Source organism: Sapajus apella, unplaced genomic scaffold (genome assembly GCF_009761245.1).
Source record: "Sapajus apella isolate SASKATOON/1434 unplaced genomic scaffold, GSC_monkey_1.0 scaffold3, whole genome shotgun sequence".
Classification (NCBI taxonomy): domain Eukaryota; kingdom Metazoa; phylum Chordata; class Mammalia; order Primates; family Cebidae; genus Sapajus; species Sapajus apella.
Window position 1 is genome coordinate 26,660,706 of NW_022436943.1, and position 14,192 is coordinate 26,674,897.

At 39.2% G+C, this 14,192-nt stretch overlaps 1 protein-coding gene across 7 annotated transcripts in view; it reads right to left on the reverse strand.

Annotated features, from left to right (window-relative positions):
* Positions 1-215: 215 nt before the first annotated feature.
* The window catches only part of RRM2B (ribonucleotide reductase regulatory TP53 inducible subunit M2B), a 38,865-nt gene continuing 24,888 nt past the window's right edge, over positions 216-14,192 (reverse strand). For all 7 annotated transcript variants that reach the window (XM_032251336.1, XM_032251324.1, XM_032251347.1 and 4 more), the window contains 3 exons: positions 7,114-7,218; positions 5,611-5,724; positions 216-1,241 (listed from right to left, as the gene is read on the reverse strand). In XM_032251336.1, the coding sequence (XP_032107227.1) occupies positions 1,089-1,241; positions 5,611-5,724; positions 7,114-7,218 (372 nt within the window). In that variant the 3' untranslated portion in view covers positions 216-1,088. The remainder of the gene's footprint in view (positions 1,242-5,610; positions 5,725-7,113; positions 7,219-14,192) is intronic.

Sequence of the window (14,192 nt, forward strand, 5' to 3'; positions counted from 1 at the left end):
TTCTAGGCCAGCTTTTTCCAACCTTTGTTCTGAGGAACACTAGCTGGATGAGATGTTAACAGGTGAAAAACATCTGTGTTACGTATGTTGGGGATTTGCAGGGTGAGATAAATTTATGTGCCACTGAATTGCTCAGTCTTTGATGACTATACTTGCTCAAGAGAATGAAGTGTTCAGCATTTCCCAAACTCATCTGAAAACAGAATCCCTTTGTCCCCCACAAAATATCTAGAGGGGCTAACAGCTCCTATAATATTCTTTGGAACATGCTACTCTAACCTGATTCTGAACATTCCAGGGCTAAATCTGGCAATAGTTATATTTTTAATTTCTGAAGAAGAATCATTTTGCTTACAAAGTCAACCACCAGGATAACCTCCTGGTTTCTACTCCATAGTAGGCTTCCCAAAGCAACTAAGAACTAAATTTTCTTTACTACATACTGAGGAATTCAAAGAACCTATTCTTGTGTTAACGAGAATTATGTTCTTTTTAAGGAGATACTTATGTTCTTTCCCCTAAGCATTAAAAATACAAAGATCTAATTCTAGATCCTAGGACCTAGAATCACAATTACTTTAAGGAAATGAGAGTATTTTATTACAACATCACTGCAATTAATATTATCAGCAACATGATAATCAGTAGTGGTGTAACAGTAGTAGTGTTGGTTAAGCATTTAGTTTTGTATCCTAATCCTCATATCCACTCTATGAATTTAGGACCCACTATTACTCCCATTTTAAAGTCAAGTACACTGAGGTTTACCAAGATTAACTGACCTGCCAAGGATCACACACTAGAGTTAACGACAGAACCTTAAACTCATGTCTGGCCCCTCACCCACACTCTTAACTACATAATGCCATTTTATATTTCAGTGACAAGACAAAAGCATTTAGGTCACATTCTTGTTAAACAGGAAAATTATATAAATGCAAACTGTTTGGAATAGGTTTTGGATTTCCTTTAGAGCAAATCCCCAGTTCTTTAAAGAATATACTTTTAAGGTTTTTTTTTTTAAAGCAGAGGAAAGTAGACTACTATTTATCAATGACAAGTTTATACAATTTTAAAACAAGAGGTTTTTAAAAATCTGCATCCAAGGTGAAGACGTTGTCTGTGGTTTCTGCCATAACTGCAAAACGCTGATACTCTGAGACTCGTTTCTCAAAGAAATTTGTTTTTCCTTCTAAAGAAATGTTTTCCATAAAATCAAAAGGATTTTCTGCCTGAAAAAACTGAAAGAGAAAGAAATGTTATTAGACATTCTGAAGAGATCAAATTACATCCCCCAAGAAGGGCAAAGATGACAAAAACAGAGGTCAGGTTTCTCAAAACCTGTCTAGTCAGCTTTAAGATCACATCATTCCCCTAAGACTTGGGAGGCACTCAAGGGTGACAAATTTTAAGATGATCAACATCAACTACTAACACCTCAAGAAACTACACTAGCATCTCTGGTATTCTAACAAATAGAAAAAACAACTATTTCAGGAAATAAAATATTTAATACTAACCAGTTGAAAATGTTCTTGCAGCTTGAAACAGCCAATACAACATAGAAACTATGAGCATTTATAGGTACTACTAATAGATAATCACGCATATATGATACTACAAAATGTTAAATTAGCAACAATCTACTGTGGTTCTAAACATGCTTCTTAGTTCATAAGAGAAGAGATCATTGCAAATTGAAGGGACCATGATCAGGGAAGACAGAATAAATGTTATTCATAGTGACTAGATGTCTCCAAATAAAAAGGGGGACTATGCTGGCAAGAAGCTTTTTACTGCTTCAGAATTCAAGAAGCACAGTGGCTCACGCCTGTAATCCCAGCATTTTGAGAGGACCAGGTGGGCGGATCACCTGAGGTCAGGAGTTCGAGACCAGCCTGTCCAACATGGTGAAATCTCATCTCTACTAAAAATACATAAATTAGCTGGGCATGGTGGCAGGTGCTTGTAATCCAAGCTACTTAGGAGGCTGAGGCAGGAGAATTGCTTGAACCTGAGGGGTGGAGGCTGCAGTGTGCCAAGGTTGCACCATTGTACTGCAGACTGGGCAATAGAGCAAGACTCCATCTCAAAAAAAAAAAAAAAATTTCAAGAAGCAGACTTGGGGATACAGCTGTGGGATATTTCAGTGAATCACAAGGAGTAACAAAAGAAGATTTCTCAATTTAGGAGTATCCCAGCAAAAATATGAACACCACAGATAAACATATATTTAAGTAACTCGATTTTAAATATGGGCAGTGTTTAAATAGACAAACTGATACTTCTTTTAAAAAAATATACAAAATGAAAAGATGTTCAACATCATTATCCACTAGAGACATGCAAATCAGGATCACACCTACTCGGATGTAATTTTTTTTTAAAAACAGCTAGTAAGTGTTGGTGAGGATGTGGAGAAATTGGAACCCTCATACATTGGTGGGAATATAAAATGTGCAGCTGGTTTAGAAAACAGTCTGATAGTTCTTCTAATGATTAAACATGGAGTAACCATATGACACAGCAATTTCACTCCTAGTTATATACTCAAGAGAAATGAAAACATGTCCACACAAAAATCTGTACATGAACGCTCATAGTAGCATTATTCACGATAGCTCAAAAGTGGAAACAAACTAAATGCCCACTGAATGGATAAATAACATTTGATATATCCATACAGTGGAATATTATTTGATCATATAAAGGAATAAAGCACTGATACATGCTGCAACATGAATACACCATGAAAACGTTACACTAAGGAAAGAAGAGAACCATAAAAGGCCACATGCTATATGATTCCATTTGTATGAAACAGAATATACAGAATAGGCAAATCTATAGATACAAAAATTAGATTAGCGATTGCCTAAGGCAAGGCGGTTAAGGGGAGGAAAGGGGAGTGAGTGACTGCTAATAGGGACAGAGTTTCTTTTCGGGGTGATAAAAATGTTCTAAAATAGGTTGTTATGATGGTTGCACAACTCTGTGACTACACTAAGAACTACTGAATTGTACATTTTAAATGGGTGAATTGCATGCTATGTGATTTACATCTTTAAATAAAGCTTTAAATATCTATATATCTTTTTTCAAAAAAAAATCTCATATACTGTGTGTGGCTGAATGAAATTCTGTGAAATTCCCCATCAGAAATTGTGTGTAAAAAGTGAGGTAAAATTGGAGCTGTAATACACAGCAAGATACAGTGAAAGACATTCAACCAATAGCCATAGACTCACTGGATTTTAGAACTGAAGACTTTTCAAAAAATTGGATCTAAGCCATTCACAGCATGGACAAGGTAACCAACATCAAACTAAATTAAGTGGCTTTTTTTTTTTTTTTTTTTTTTGAGATGAAGTTTCACCTTTGTTGTCCAGGCTGGACTGCAATGGCACAAGCTCGGCTCATTGCAACCTCCGCCTTCTGGGTGCAAGCGATTCTCTTGCTTCAGCCTCCCAAGTAGCTGGGATTACAGGCACCTGCCACCACACACACACATACAAAAAGCCAATTTTTGTATTTTTAGTAGAGACGAGGTTTTACCTTGTTGGCCAGGTTGGTCTCGAACTCCTGACCTCAGGTGGTCCACCAGCCTCAGCCTCCCAAAGTGCTGGGATTACAGGTGTCAGCCACCGTGGCTGCCCAAGTGGCTTGTTTTTGACACACAGAAGTACTCTAGGCCGGGCACGGTGGCTCATGCCTGTAATCCCAGCACTTTGGGAGGCTGAGGTGAGCGGATCACATGGAGGGAGGGAGAGAGAGAGAGAGAGAGAGAGAGCGGGAGAGAGAGAGAGAGAGAGAGCGCGAGAGAGAGAGGGAGAGAGCGCGCATGCACGCACGCAAGAGAAAGGGTCTCTACTCTGTTGCCCAGGTTGGAGTGCTGTGGCACAATCTCGGCTCACTGCAACCTCTGCCTCCCGGGCTCAAGTGATATTCCCAGCTCAGCCTCCCAAGTAACTGGGACTATAGGCATGCCACCATGCCCAGCTAATTTTTTGTAGAAATAGGGTTTCGCCATGTTGCCCAGGCTGGTCTCAAACTCCTAGACTCTTCCACCTCAGCCTCCCAAAGTTCTGGAATTACAGGTGTGAGTCACCGTGCCGGGCCTAAAGGGTATATTTTTAATCTCTAAGTAGATGAAGCTTTTTGGCAATTTTTAAATCAATTTCTACTTTTATTGCATTAAAAATTTATGGCCGCCATAATTTCTGCTTTTTAGAATTTATTCAGATACTTAGAAGCCTGTGGAAAAACAAAGTTTTACATTGTAATTAGATCTTCTTCTGCAGGAGGCAGCATGTTTTACATACCTCCAGTTAACTAGTTCCCAAAAGGAAAATTAGACCCAAGGGTCAGTGGTTTTCTAATAGACCGCAGAACATAAATGTTTGGATGTGGGGATATGGTGGTAATGGGTTAAAGAATAATGAATTCGCTGTAAGACTTAAATAAGTAAATTAATTTTCTAATAACAAACATATTGGTAAAAGTTATGAGCAAGCACAATTTCTTTCAATATACATAGTTTATAAGTTTAGGATATTATATTAATATAGTTACACTCTAATTATTTCTCATTAATTAGTAAACACAAAGAGGATCTTGCAACTCAAACATTAAAATGTAGTTTATCTTACCAAAAAACCCTTCACCCAACCTGACTCATTAAGTACTTGGGTGGTTATCAGAATATAATTCTGCTGTATCTGCTAATACAACATTAGCAAGATAGATAAAGATTTACCACAGCATCATAGATTTCATAAGGATTCTCATTAAAGACAATTTAAACTTACATTTTCATGACAAGAAATCAAAATCTATAATTTCTAATTACCATGGTATAGTACATAGTGAATTTCTGTGTTTCACGTAAGTATAAAGTGATCATCTAGTGTGAATTTGCTATGTGTCTAATATTATTTTAACTGCTTTAGGTGTAGCAACTCATCAACAATCCTTTGTAGTAAATATTACTATCTCTGTTATATAGGTGAGGAAATTCAGATAGAGGTTAAGTAACTTGCCAAAGGTCGGTCATATAGCTAGAAAGTGGTGGAACCCAGGATTCAAACACAGATAGTGTGGCTGCAGGCTCCATGTCTTAAGTAATGGAAAAACCATATGTTTTGATGAAATTCTGGTACATTATCTTTGTTAAATGACAAAAATAACTTGGATAATTCTGTTCAAAACGTTACATTATGACAGTTAATGTCTTCCTAATAATTATTCCCTATTTAAAAGTATTAACTCCCAAACTACAATATAGACACATGGGGATTTATATGAGGGTGAATATATATATGGATATTAAATCTAATTCCTTGAAAATAATTTTATTAAATATATAGCTGCAATTATTAAAAAACAATTTATTGAGCTTATTAGTTCTAATATTTACCAACCTCCTGCTTCTGTTATTAATTTTAAATTTCAAAGGATTTTGCAAAATCTTGTTCATACGAAACAAGTCTCTGTCATGGACATTTAAAAAATAGAATAGTATGCTGCAAATGCTTTCAGTAAAATGTATTTTAGGGTCCTTGCCTTCCTATAATATCTTAACTAGTAGTAGTACATTTTTAAACACCTTACCTTTGAAAATCCAAGTTCCACAAGTAATCTGTCAGCTACAAACTCAATGTACTGTTTCATCAAAATGCAATTCATACCAATGAGGCCAACTGGCAAGGCTTCTGTTAAAAACTCCTGGATGAAAACAAAACCAGAATAAAGTACAAACAAAACTATAAAAATATATTTTCCAAATACAAAGAGGATTTTCGTTTTATTTCTAAGACACTGATTTTGTCCAGGGAAAATATATTAGGATAAATTCTTTCAATGTGGCAAATAATGGCCATAAGTTTAAAAATGTTTGGAGTATTGGCCGGGCGCGGTGGCTCAAGCCTGTAATCCCAGCACTTTGGGAGGCCGAGGCGGGTGGATCACGAGGTCAAGAGATCGAGACCATCCTGATCAACATGGTGAAACCCCGTCTCTACTAAAAATACAAAACATTAGCTGGGCATGGTGGCGCGTGCCTGTAATCCCAGCTACTCAGGACGCTGAGGCAGGAGAATTGCCTGAACTCAGGAGGCGGAAGTTGCGGTGAGCCGAGATCGCGCCATTGCACTCCAGCCTGGGTAATGAGCGAAACTCCGTCTCAAACAAAAACAAAAAACAAAACAAACAAACAAAAAAAAATGTTTGGAGTATTACTATTCACAGTTTTTCATGTTTTCAAAGAGCCAAAATAAATGGAAACGAACTAACAAATTACTGGATTTCTTAAAGTAGCAGATATGAAACTTGGATTGGTATGCTTTCTCAATAGAAAAAGGGAGATACTTTGTTCTAAAATATCTAGAAAAAGATTCAAAGATGATCATCATAAAGAACATAACTATGGAAGGGAGCTAGAAAAGAGAGAAAAACTCAATTAACAAAATGAGAAAAAAGACAGAAGCAGATTTGGGGGTTGGGAGATAAAATGAATTCCAACCATACTGAAAGACTACAGTGGTAAAGTGTTAATAGAGGAAAAATAAAAATAACCACTTGGATTTAGTTGACAAAATTATTAAAGATACCAATGTGCCTGTTATGCCTTTTTCCTCTTCCAATATACAAACTATGCCTGTTAAACTATGCAGTGTTAAAAAAAAAAAAAGTAATTTTAGAATGATAAAAACACATTCTAAGTAGAGCATATAGCTCTTTCTAGTAAGAAATCTTTACATACTTTAACTTAATTGTTACTATTCATTAACTTACTTATTCATTCTATAAAAATTTGTGTATGCTTCAAGCTAGGTACCTTGCTATGCTATTAAAAATACAAAACAAATTAAAAAATCATCACTGTTCTCCAGTCACCAAAAATATAAAAATACAAAGCTACTATAATTAGCTTATAAATTATAAACTGACATAATAATTGTAACATATCATGTATTGGTATTATCAGACTGACCATATAAAATTGCTGGTATTTTTGTTGATCTACAAAATGACAATTTCATATGAGTCAATCTAATAGCGGTATGAACATCAGAGAAAGAGAGATGTGCTAATTACACAAACTTCCTGGTTTACCTGCTCAATTTTGACAGCATCAACAATGATCTCTCTGACCCTTTCTTCTGAAGGTTTATTTACTAAGTATTGAAACATCAGGCATGCAAAATCACAGTGAAGTCCCTAAAAGGGAAGAAAAATGTCATTGTCAAATAAGTTTTAATCAGCTACTTGCACACAATGATGGGTCAAGCATTGTATAATGTGGTTCTAGGGATATAACACAGAACTTCTGGGAAATGGAAGAGGGGTTAATAGGACTAGGAGCTTCCTTCCTTCAAATCTCATTAAATGCCAATATAATAATCTATAATAAAATTTTCAATGGCAGCAAAACTTAATTCATCAACATTATAGAAAAATTAATTTATGAACAAACAAATCTGCAAATAAAAGCATTTTGAAAAGGAAAATAAAGAAAGCCTGAAATGAAAATTCATTTTTTAAATTTCAGAAATAATTAAGGAATGATTAAAAAAGCAGTATTTAAATAACAGACGAAACTCAGATTTCAAAAATACAAAAATTATAATTAAATAAGAAAGGCTCATAAAAATGAATCCAGTTGCAATGAAAATGGAAACTAGGGGGGACGATCCAAGATGGCCGTTTAGGAACAGCTCAGGATTGCAGCTCCCAGTGAAAGTGCAGAGGGTGAGTGGACGCCGCGTTTTTATTGCCCACAGACTAGGAAATTCCCGGGCAGAGGAGCTCCATGGTTGCCAGCGCGGCTGTGCCGGCCAGCACCGCTGCTTTGCCCCGCGCGGCTGCTTTGTCGGCGCCCCGGAGCCGCGGTTCTCCGTACAAAATACACTGGTCCCGGGGCCCTTTAGGCTGGCAATTGGAGCCACGGGAAGTCGCCCATACGCTGGTTCAAAAAGGGGACTGAGCAGAGAACCAGGACAGTAGATTCCAGGGCAAAAAAAAAAAGAAAAAAAAGCACCACAAACCTCAGTGCCGCTGTTTAAGCCAGCGCAGTGAGTGGCCACAGGGGAAAACAAACAGACCCCGGCGCCTCTTCAACAGGCGACTGGAACACCAACTTAAAAAAGGCTCTGAGGCAAGGAGCCAGGCGATCAGGCCCGGCTGGCCCCACCCCCACAAAAGAACAGCAACCAGGAACTCTGGATTGAGAATTTCACAGCAAGCGCAGCTGAACCCGGGACGGTCCAGCTCTGTGGGGGAGGGGCGTCCGCCATTACCGAGGCAGCCCGCCGTTGCCGAGGCAACCCGCCATTGCGGAGGCAGCCCGCTGTTGCCAAGGCAACCCGCCACAGCAGAGACTCTGCCCCAACAGAGGCGGGCCACCATCGCCAAAGCAGTTCTAACTACACCCATATAAACAGGACTGCAGGGAAGTTCACTCGTCAGCGGGGCGGAGCCCACAGTAGCTCAGCAAAGCTGCTATAGGCCGACAGTAACTAGGCTGCCTCCTTGCTGGGCTGGGCAGGTCTGAAGGAAAAAAAAAAAAAAAGGCGGCAGCATAACGGAAACTCATAAATAAAGCCCTAAATCCCTGGGACAGAGCACCTGGGAACAAAAAGCAGTTTATGAGTTCTGCTGCAGCAGACCTAAAAGTACCTGCCTAGCAGCTCTGAATGAACAACAACAGAGCTCGCAGCTCATCATTTGAGCTCCTATAAAGAAGAGACCGTCTCCTCAAGCAGCTCCCTGACCCCTACATATCCAAAAAGACACCTCATAAAAGAGAGATCAGATTGACACTAGGCGGGTATCCTTCTGGGACAAAGATAGCAGAAGAAGAAAACTGGTAACAACCCTTGCTGTTCAGCAGCTGCTGCAGGTGAACCCCAGGCAAGCAGTGCCTGGAGTGAACCTCAGTAGACCTACAGCAGGGGGGCCAGACTGTCAGAAGGAAAACCAAGAAACAGAAATAACCTCATCATCAACAAACAGAACATCAATCTGAAAGATTTGAGACCCAATCTGAAAGCCAGCAACTACAAAGTCGACAGGTAGATAAATCCTTAAAGATGGGAAGAAGCCAGCGCAAAAAGGATGAAAACACCCGAAACCAGAACACCTCTCCTCCTAAAAGGGATCATAACTCCTCACCAGCAAGGGAACAAGGTTGGATGGAGAACGAGTGTGATGAAATGACAGAATCAGACTTCAGAAGGTGGGTAGTAAGAAACTTCTGTGAACTTAAAGAACATGTTCTAACCAAATGCAAAGAAACTAAGAACCTTGAAAAAAGATTTGACAAAATGCTAACAAGAATGGACAAAACAGAAAGGAATATAAGTGAATTGATGGAGCTGAAAAACGCAACACGAGAACTTCGTGAAGCATGCACAAGTATCAACAGCCGACTTGACCAAGCAGAAGAAAGGGTATCAGAGGTCGAAGATCAACTCAATGAAATAAAACGGGAAGGCAAGACTGGAGAAAAAAGGGTAAAAAGGAATGAACAAAGTCTCCAAGAAATGTGGGACTATGTGAAAAGACCTAATCTACGTTTGATAGGCATACACGAATGTGACGAAGAGAATGAATCCAAGCTGGAAAATACTCTTCAGGATATTATCCAGGAAAACTTCCCCAACCTAGCAAGGCAGGCAAACATTCAAGTCCAGGAAATACAGAGAACACCACAAAGATATTCGTCAAGAAGAGCAACCCCAAGGCACATAATCGTCAGATTCACCAGGGTCGAAATGAAGGAGAAAATACTAAGGGCAGCCAGAGAGAAAGGTCGGGTTACCCATAAAGGGAAGCCCATCAGACTCACAGCAGATCTCTCAGCAGAAACCCTACAAGCCAGAAGAGAATGGGGGCCAATATTCAACATCCTTAAAGAAAAGAACTTTCAACCCAGAATCTCCTATCCAGCCAAACTAAGCTTCATAAGTGAAGGAAAAATAAAATCCTTTGGGAACATGCAAGTACTCAGAGATTTCGTCACCACCAGGCCAGCTCTACAAGAGCTCCTGAAAGAGCCTCTACACATATAAAGGAACAACAAGTACCAGCTCAACTAAAGGGCAAAACAGCCAGCTAGCACCAAAATGGCAGTATCAAATTCACACATAACAATATTAACCCTAAATGTAAATGGACTAAATGCCCCAATCAAAAGACACAGACTGGCAAATTGGATCAAAAGACAAAACCCATCGGTGTGCTGTATCCAGGAAACCCATCTCACATGCAAGGATACACAAAGGCTCAAAATAAAGGGATGGAGGAAGATTTACCAAGCAAATGGAGAGCAAGAAAAAGCAGGAGTTGCAATTCTCATCTCTGATAAATTAGACTTTAAAGCAACAAAGATCATAAGAGACAAAGAGGGACATTACATAATGGTAAAAGGATCAATGCAACAAGAAGAGCTAACGATCCTAAATATATATGCACCCAATACAGGAGCACCCAGATACATAAGGCAAGTTCTTAATGACTTACAAAGAGACATAGACTCCCACACAATAATAGTGGGAGACTTTAACACCCCATTGTCAACATTAGACAGATCAACCAGACAGAAAATTAACAAGGATATCCAGGACTTGAACTCAGACCTGGACCAGGCAAACCTAATAGACATTTACAGAACTCTCCACCCCAAATCCACAGAATATACATTCTTCTCAGCACCACATCACACCTACTCTAAAATTGACCACATAATTGGGAGTAAATCACTCCTCAGCAAAGCAAAAGAATGGAAATCGTAACAAACAGTCTCTCAGACCACAGTGCAATCAAGTTAGAACTCAGAATTCAAAAACTAACTCAGAACCGCACAGCTTCATGGAAACTGAACAACTTGCTCTTGAATGTTGACTGGATAAACAATGAAATGAAGGCAGAAATAAAGATGTTCTTCGAAACCAACGAGAATGAAGACACAACATACCAGAATCTCTGGGACACATTTAAAGCAGTCTCTAGAGGAAAATATATAGCAATAAGTGCCCACATGAGAAGCAAGGAGAGATCAAAAATTGACGCCCTATCGTCAAAACTGAAAGAGTTAGAGGAGCAAGATCAAAAAAACTCAAAGTCTAGCAGAAGACAAGAAATAGCTAAGATCAGAGCAGAACTGAAGGAGATAGAGACACAAAAAACCCTTCAAAAAATCACTAAATCCAGGAGCTGGTTTTTTGAAAATATCAACAAAATTGACAGACCACTAGCCAGATTAATAAAAAAGAAAAGAGAATAACCAAATTGATGCAACAAAAAACGATAAAGGGGATATCACCACAGATTCCACAGAAATTCAAACCATCATCAGAGATTATTACAAACAACTCTATGCACACAAACTAATAAACCTGGAAGAAATGGATAAATTCCTGGACACTTGCCTCCTCCCAAGCCTAAACCAGGAAGAAGCCGAAACCCTGAACAGACCCATAACAGGGTCTGAAGTTGAGGCAGCAATTAAGAGCTTACCACCCAAAAAAAGCCCAGGTCCAGATGGGTTCACAGCTGAATTCTACCAGACATACAAAGAGGAGCTGGTACCATTTCTTCTGAAACTATTCCAAACAATACAAAAAGAGGGAATTCTTCCCAAATCATTTTATGACACCAACATCATCCTGATTCCAAAACCCGGCAGAGACTCAACAAGAAAAGAAAACTACAGGCCAATATCCATGATGAACATAGATGCAAAAATCTTCAATAAAATACTGACAAGCCGATTGCAACAGCACATCAAAAAGCTTATCCACCATGATCAAGTAGGCTTCATCCCGGGGATGCAAGGCTGGTTCAACATACGCAAGTCTATAAACGTAATTCACCACATAAACAGAACCAAAGACAAAAACCACATGATTATCTCAATTGATGCAGAGAAGGCCTTTGACAAAATTCAACAGCCCTTTATGCTAAAAACACTCAATAAGCTAGGTATCAATGGAACGTATCTCAAAATAATAAAAGCTATTTATGACAAACCAACAGCCAATATCATACTGAATGGGCAAAAACTGGAAGCATTCCCCTTGAAATGTGGCACCAGAAAAGGATGCCTGCTCTCACCACTGCTATTCAATATAGTATTAGAAGTTCTAGCCAGAGCAATCAGGCAAGAAAAAGAAATAAAGGGCATTCAAATAGGAAAGGAGGAAGTCAAACTGTCTCTATTTGCAGACGACATGATTGTATATCTAGAAGACCCCATCGTCTCAGCCCCAAACCTCCTGAAACTGATAAGCAAGTTCAGCAAAGTCTCAGGATACAAAATCAATGTGCAAAAATCACATGCATTCCTATACACCAATAACAGACTTAAAGAGAGCCAAATCAAGAACAAACTTCCATTCACAATTGCCACAAAGAGAATAAAATACCTAGGAATACAACTAACAAGGAATGTAAAGGACCTCTTCAAGGAGAACTACAAGCCACTGCTCAACGAAATAAGAGAGGACACAAACAGATGGAGAAACATTCCATGTTCATGGTTAGGAAGAATCAATATCGTGAAAATGGCCATACTGCCCAAAGTAATTTACAGATTCAATGCTATCCCCATCAAGCTACCAATGACCTTCTTTGCAGAACTGGAAAAAACCACCTTAAACTTCATATGGAACCAAAAGAGAGCCCGCATAGCCAAGTCAATTCTAAGCAAAAAGAACAAAGCGGGGGGCATCACACTACCAGACTTCAAACTATACTACAAGGCTACAGTAATCAAAACAGCATGGTACTGGTACCAAGACAGAGACATAGACCAATGGAACAGAACAGAGGTCTCAGAGGCAACACAACGTATCTACAACCATCTGATCTTTGACAAACCAGACAAAAACAAGCAATGGGGAAAGGATTCCCTGTTCAATAAATGGTGTTGGGAAAGCTGGTTAGCCATGTGCAGAAAGCAGAAACTGGGCCCCTTCCTGACACCTTACACTAAAATTAACTCCAGATGGATTAAAGACTTAAACATAAGACCTAACACCATAAAAACCCTAGAAGAAAATCTAGGCAAAACCATTCAGGACGTAGGTGTAGGCAAGGACTTCATGACCAAAACACCAAAAGCATTGACAACAAAAGGCAAATGGGACCTAATCAAACTCCACAGCTTCTGCACAGCAAAAGAAACAATCATTAGAGTGAATCGGCAACCAACAGATTGGGAAAAAATTTTTGCAGTTTACCCATCTGACAAAAGGCTGATATCCAAAATTTACAAAGAACTAAAGCAGATTTACAAGAAAAAAACTAACAAGCCCATTCAAAAGTGGGCAAAAGATATGAACAGACACTTTACAAAAGAAGACATACGTGAGGCCAACAAACATATGAAAAAATGCTCATCATCACTGGTCATAAGAGAAATGCAAATCAAAACTACATTGAGATACCATCTCACGCTGGTAAGAATGGCGAACATTAAAAAATCTGGAGACAGCAGATGCTGGAGAGGATGTGGAGAAATAGGAACACTTTTGCACTGTTGGTGGGAGTGTAAATTAGTTCAACCATTGTGGAAGACAGTGTGGCAATTCCTCAAGGACATAGAAATAGAAATTCCATTTGACCCAGCAATCCCATTACTGGGTATATATCCAAAGGATTACAAATCGTTCTACTATAAGGACACGTGTACACGAATGTTCATTGCAGCACTGTTTACAATAGCAAGGACCTGGAACCAACCCAAATGCCCGTCGACGATAGACTGGATAGGGAAAATATGGCACATATACACCATGGAATATTATGCAGCCATCAAAAACGATGAGTTTGGGTCCTTTGTGGGGACATGGATGAACGTGGAAACCATCATTCTCAGCAAACTGACGGAGGAGCAGAAGATCAAACACCGCGTGTTCTCACTCATAGGCGGGTGTTGTACGATGAGAGCACATGGACACAGGGAGGGGAGCACTACACACTGGGGTCAGTTGGGGGGAAAGAGGGGAGGGACGGTGGGGGATGGGAAGCTGGGGAGGGATAGCAGGGGGAGAAATGCCAGATGTGGGTGATGGGGAGGAAGGCAGCAAATCACACTGCCACGTGTGTTCCTATGCAACAATTTTGCATGTTCTTCACATGTACCCCAAAACCTAAAATGCAATAAAAAAAATAAAAAAAAAAAATCAATC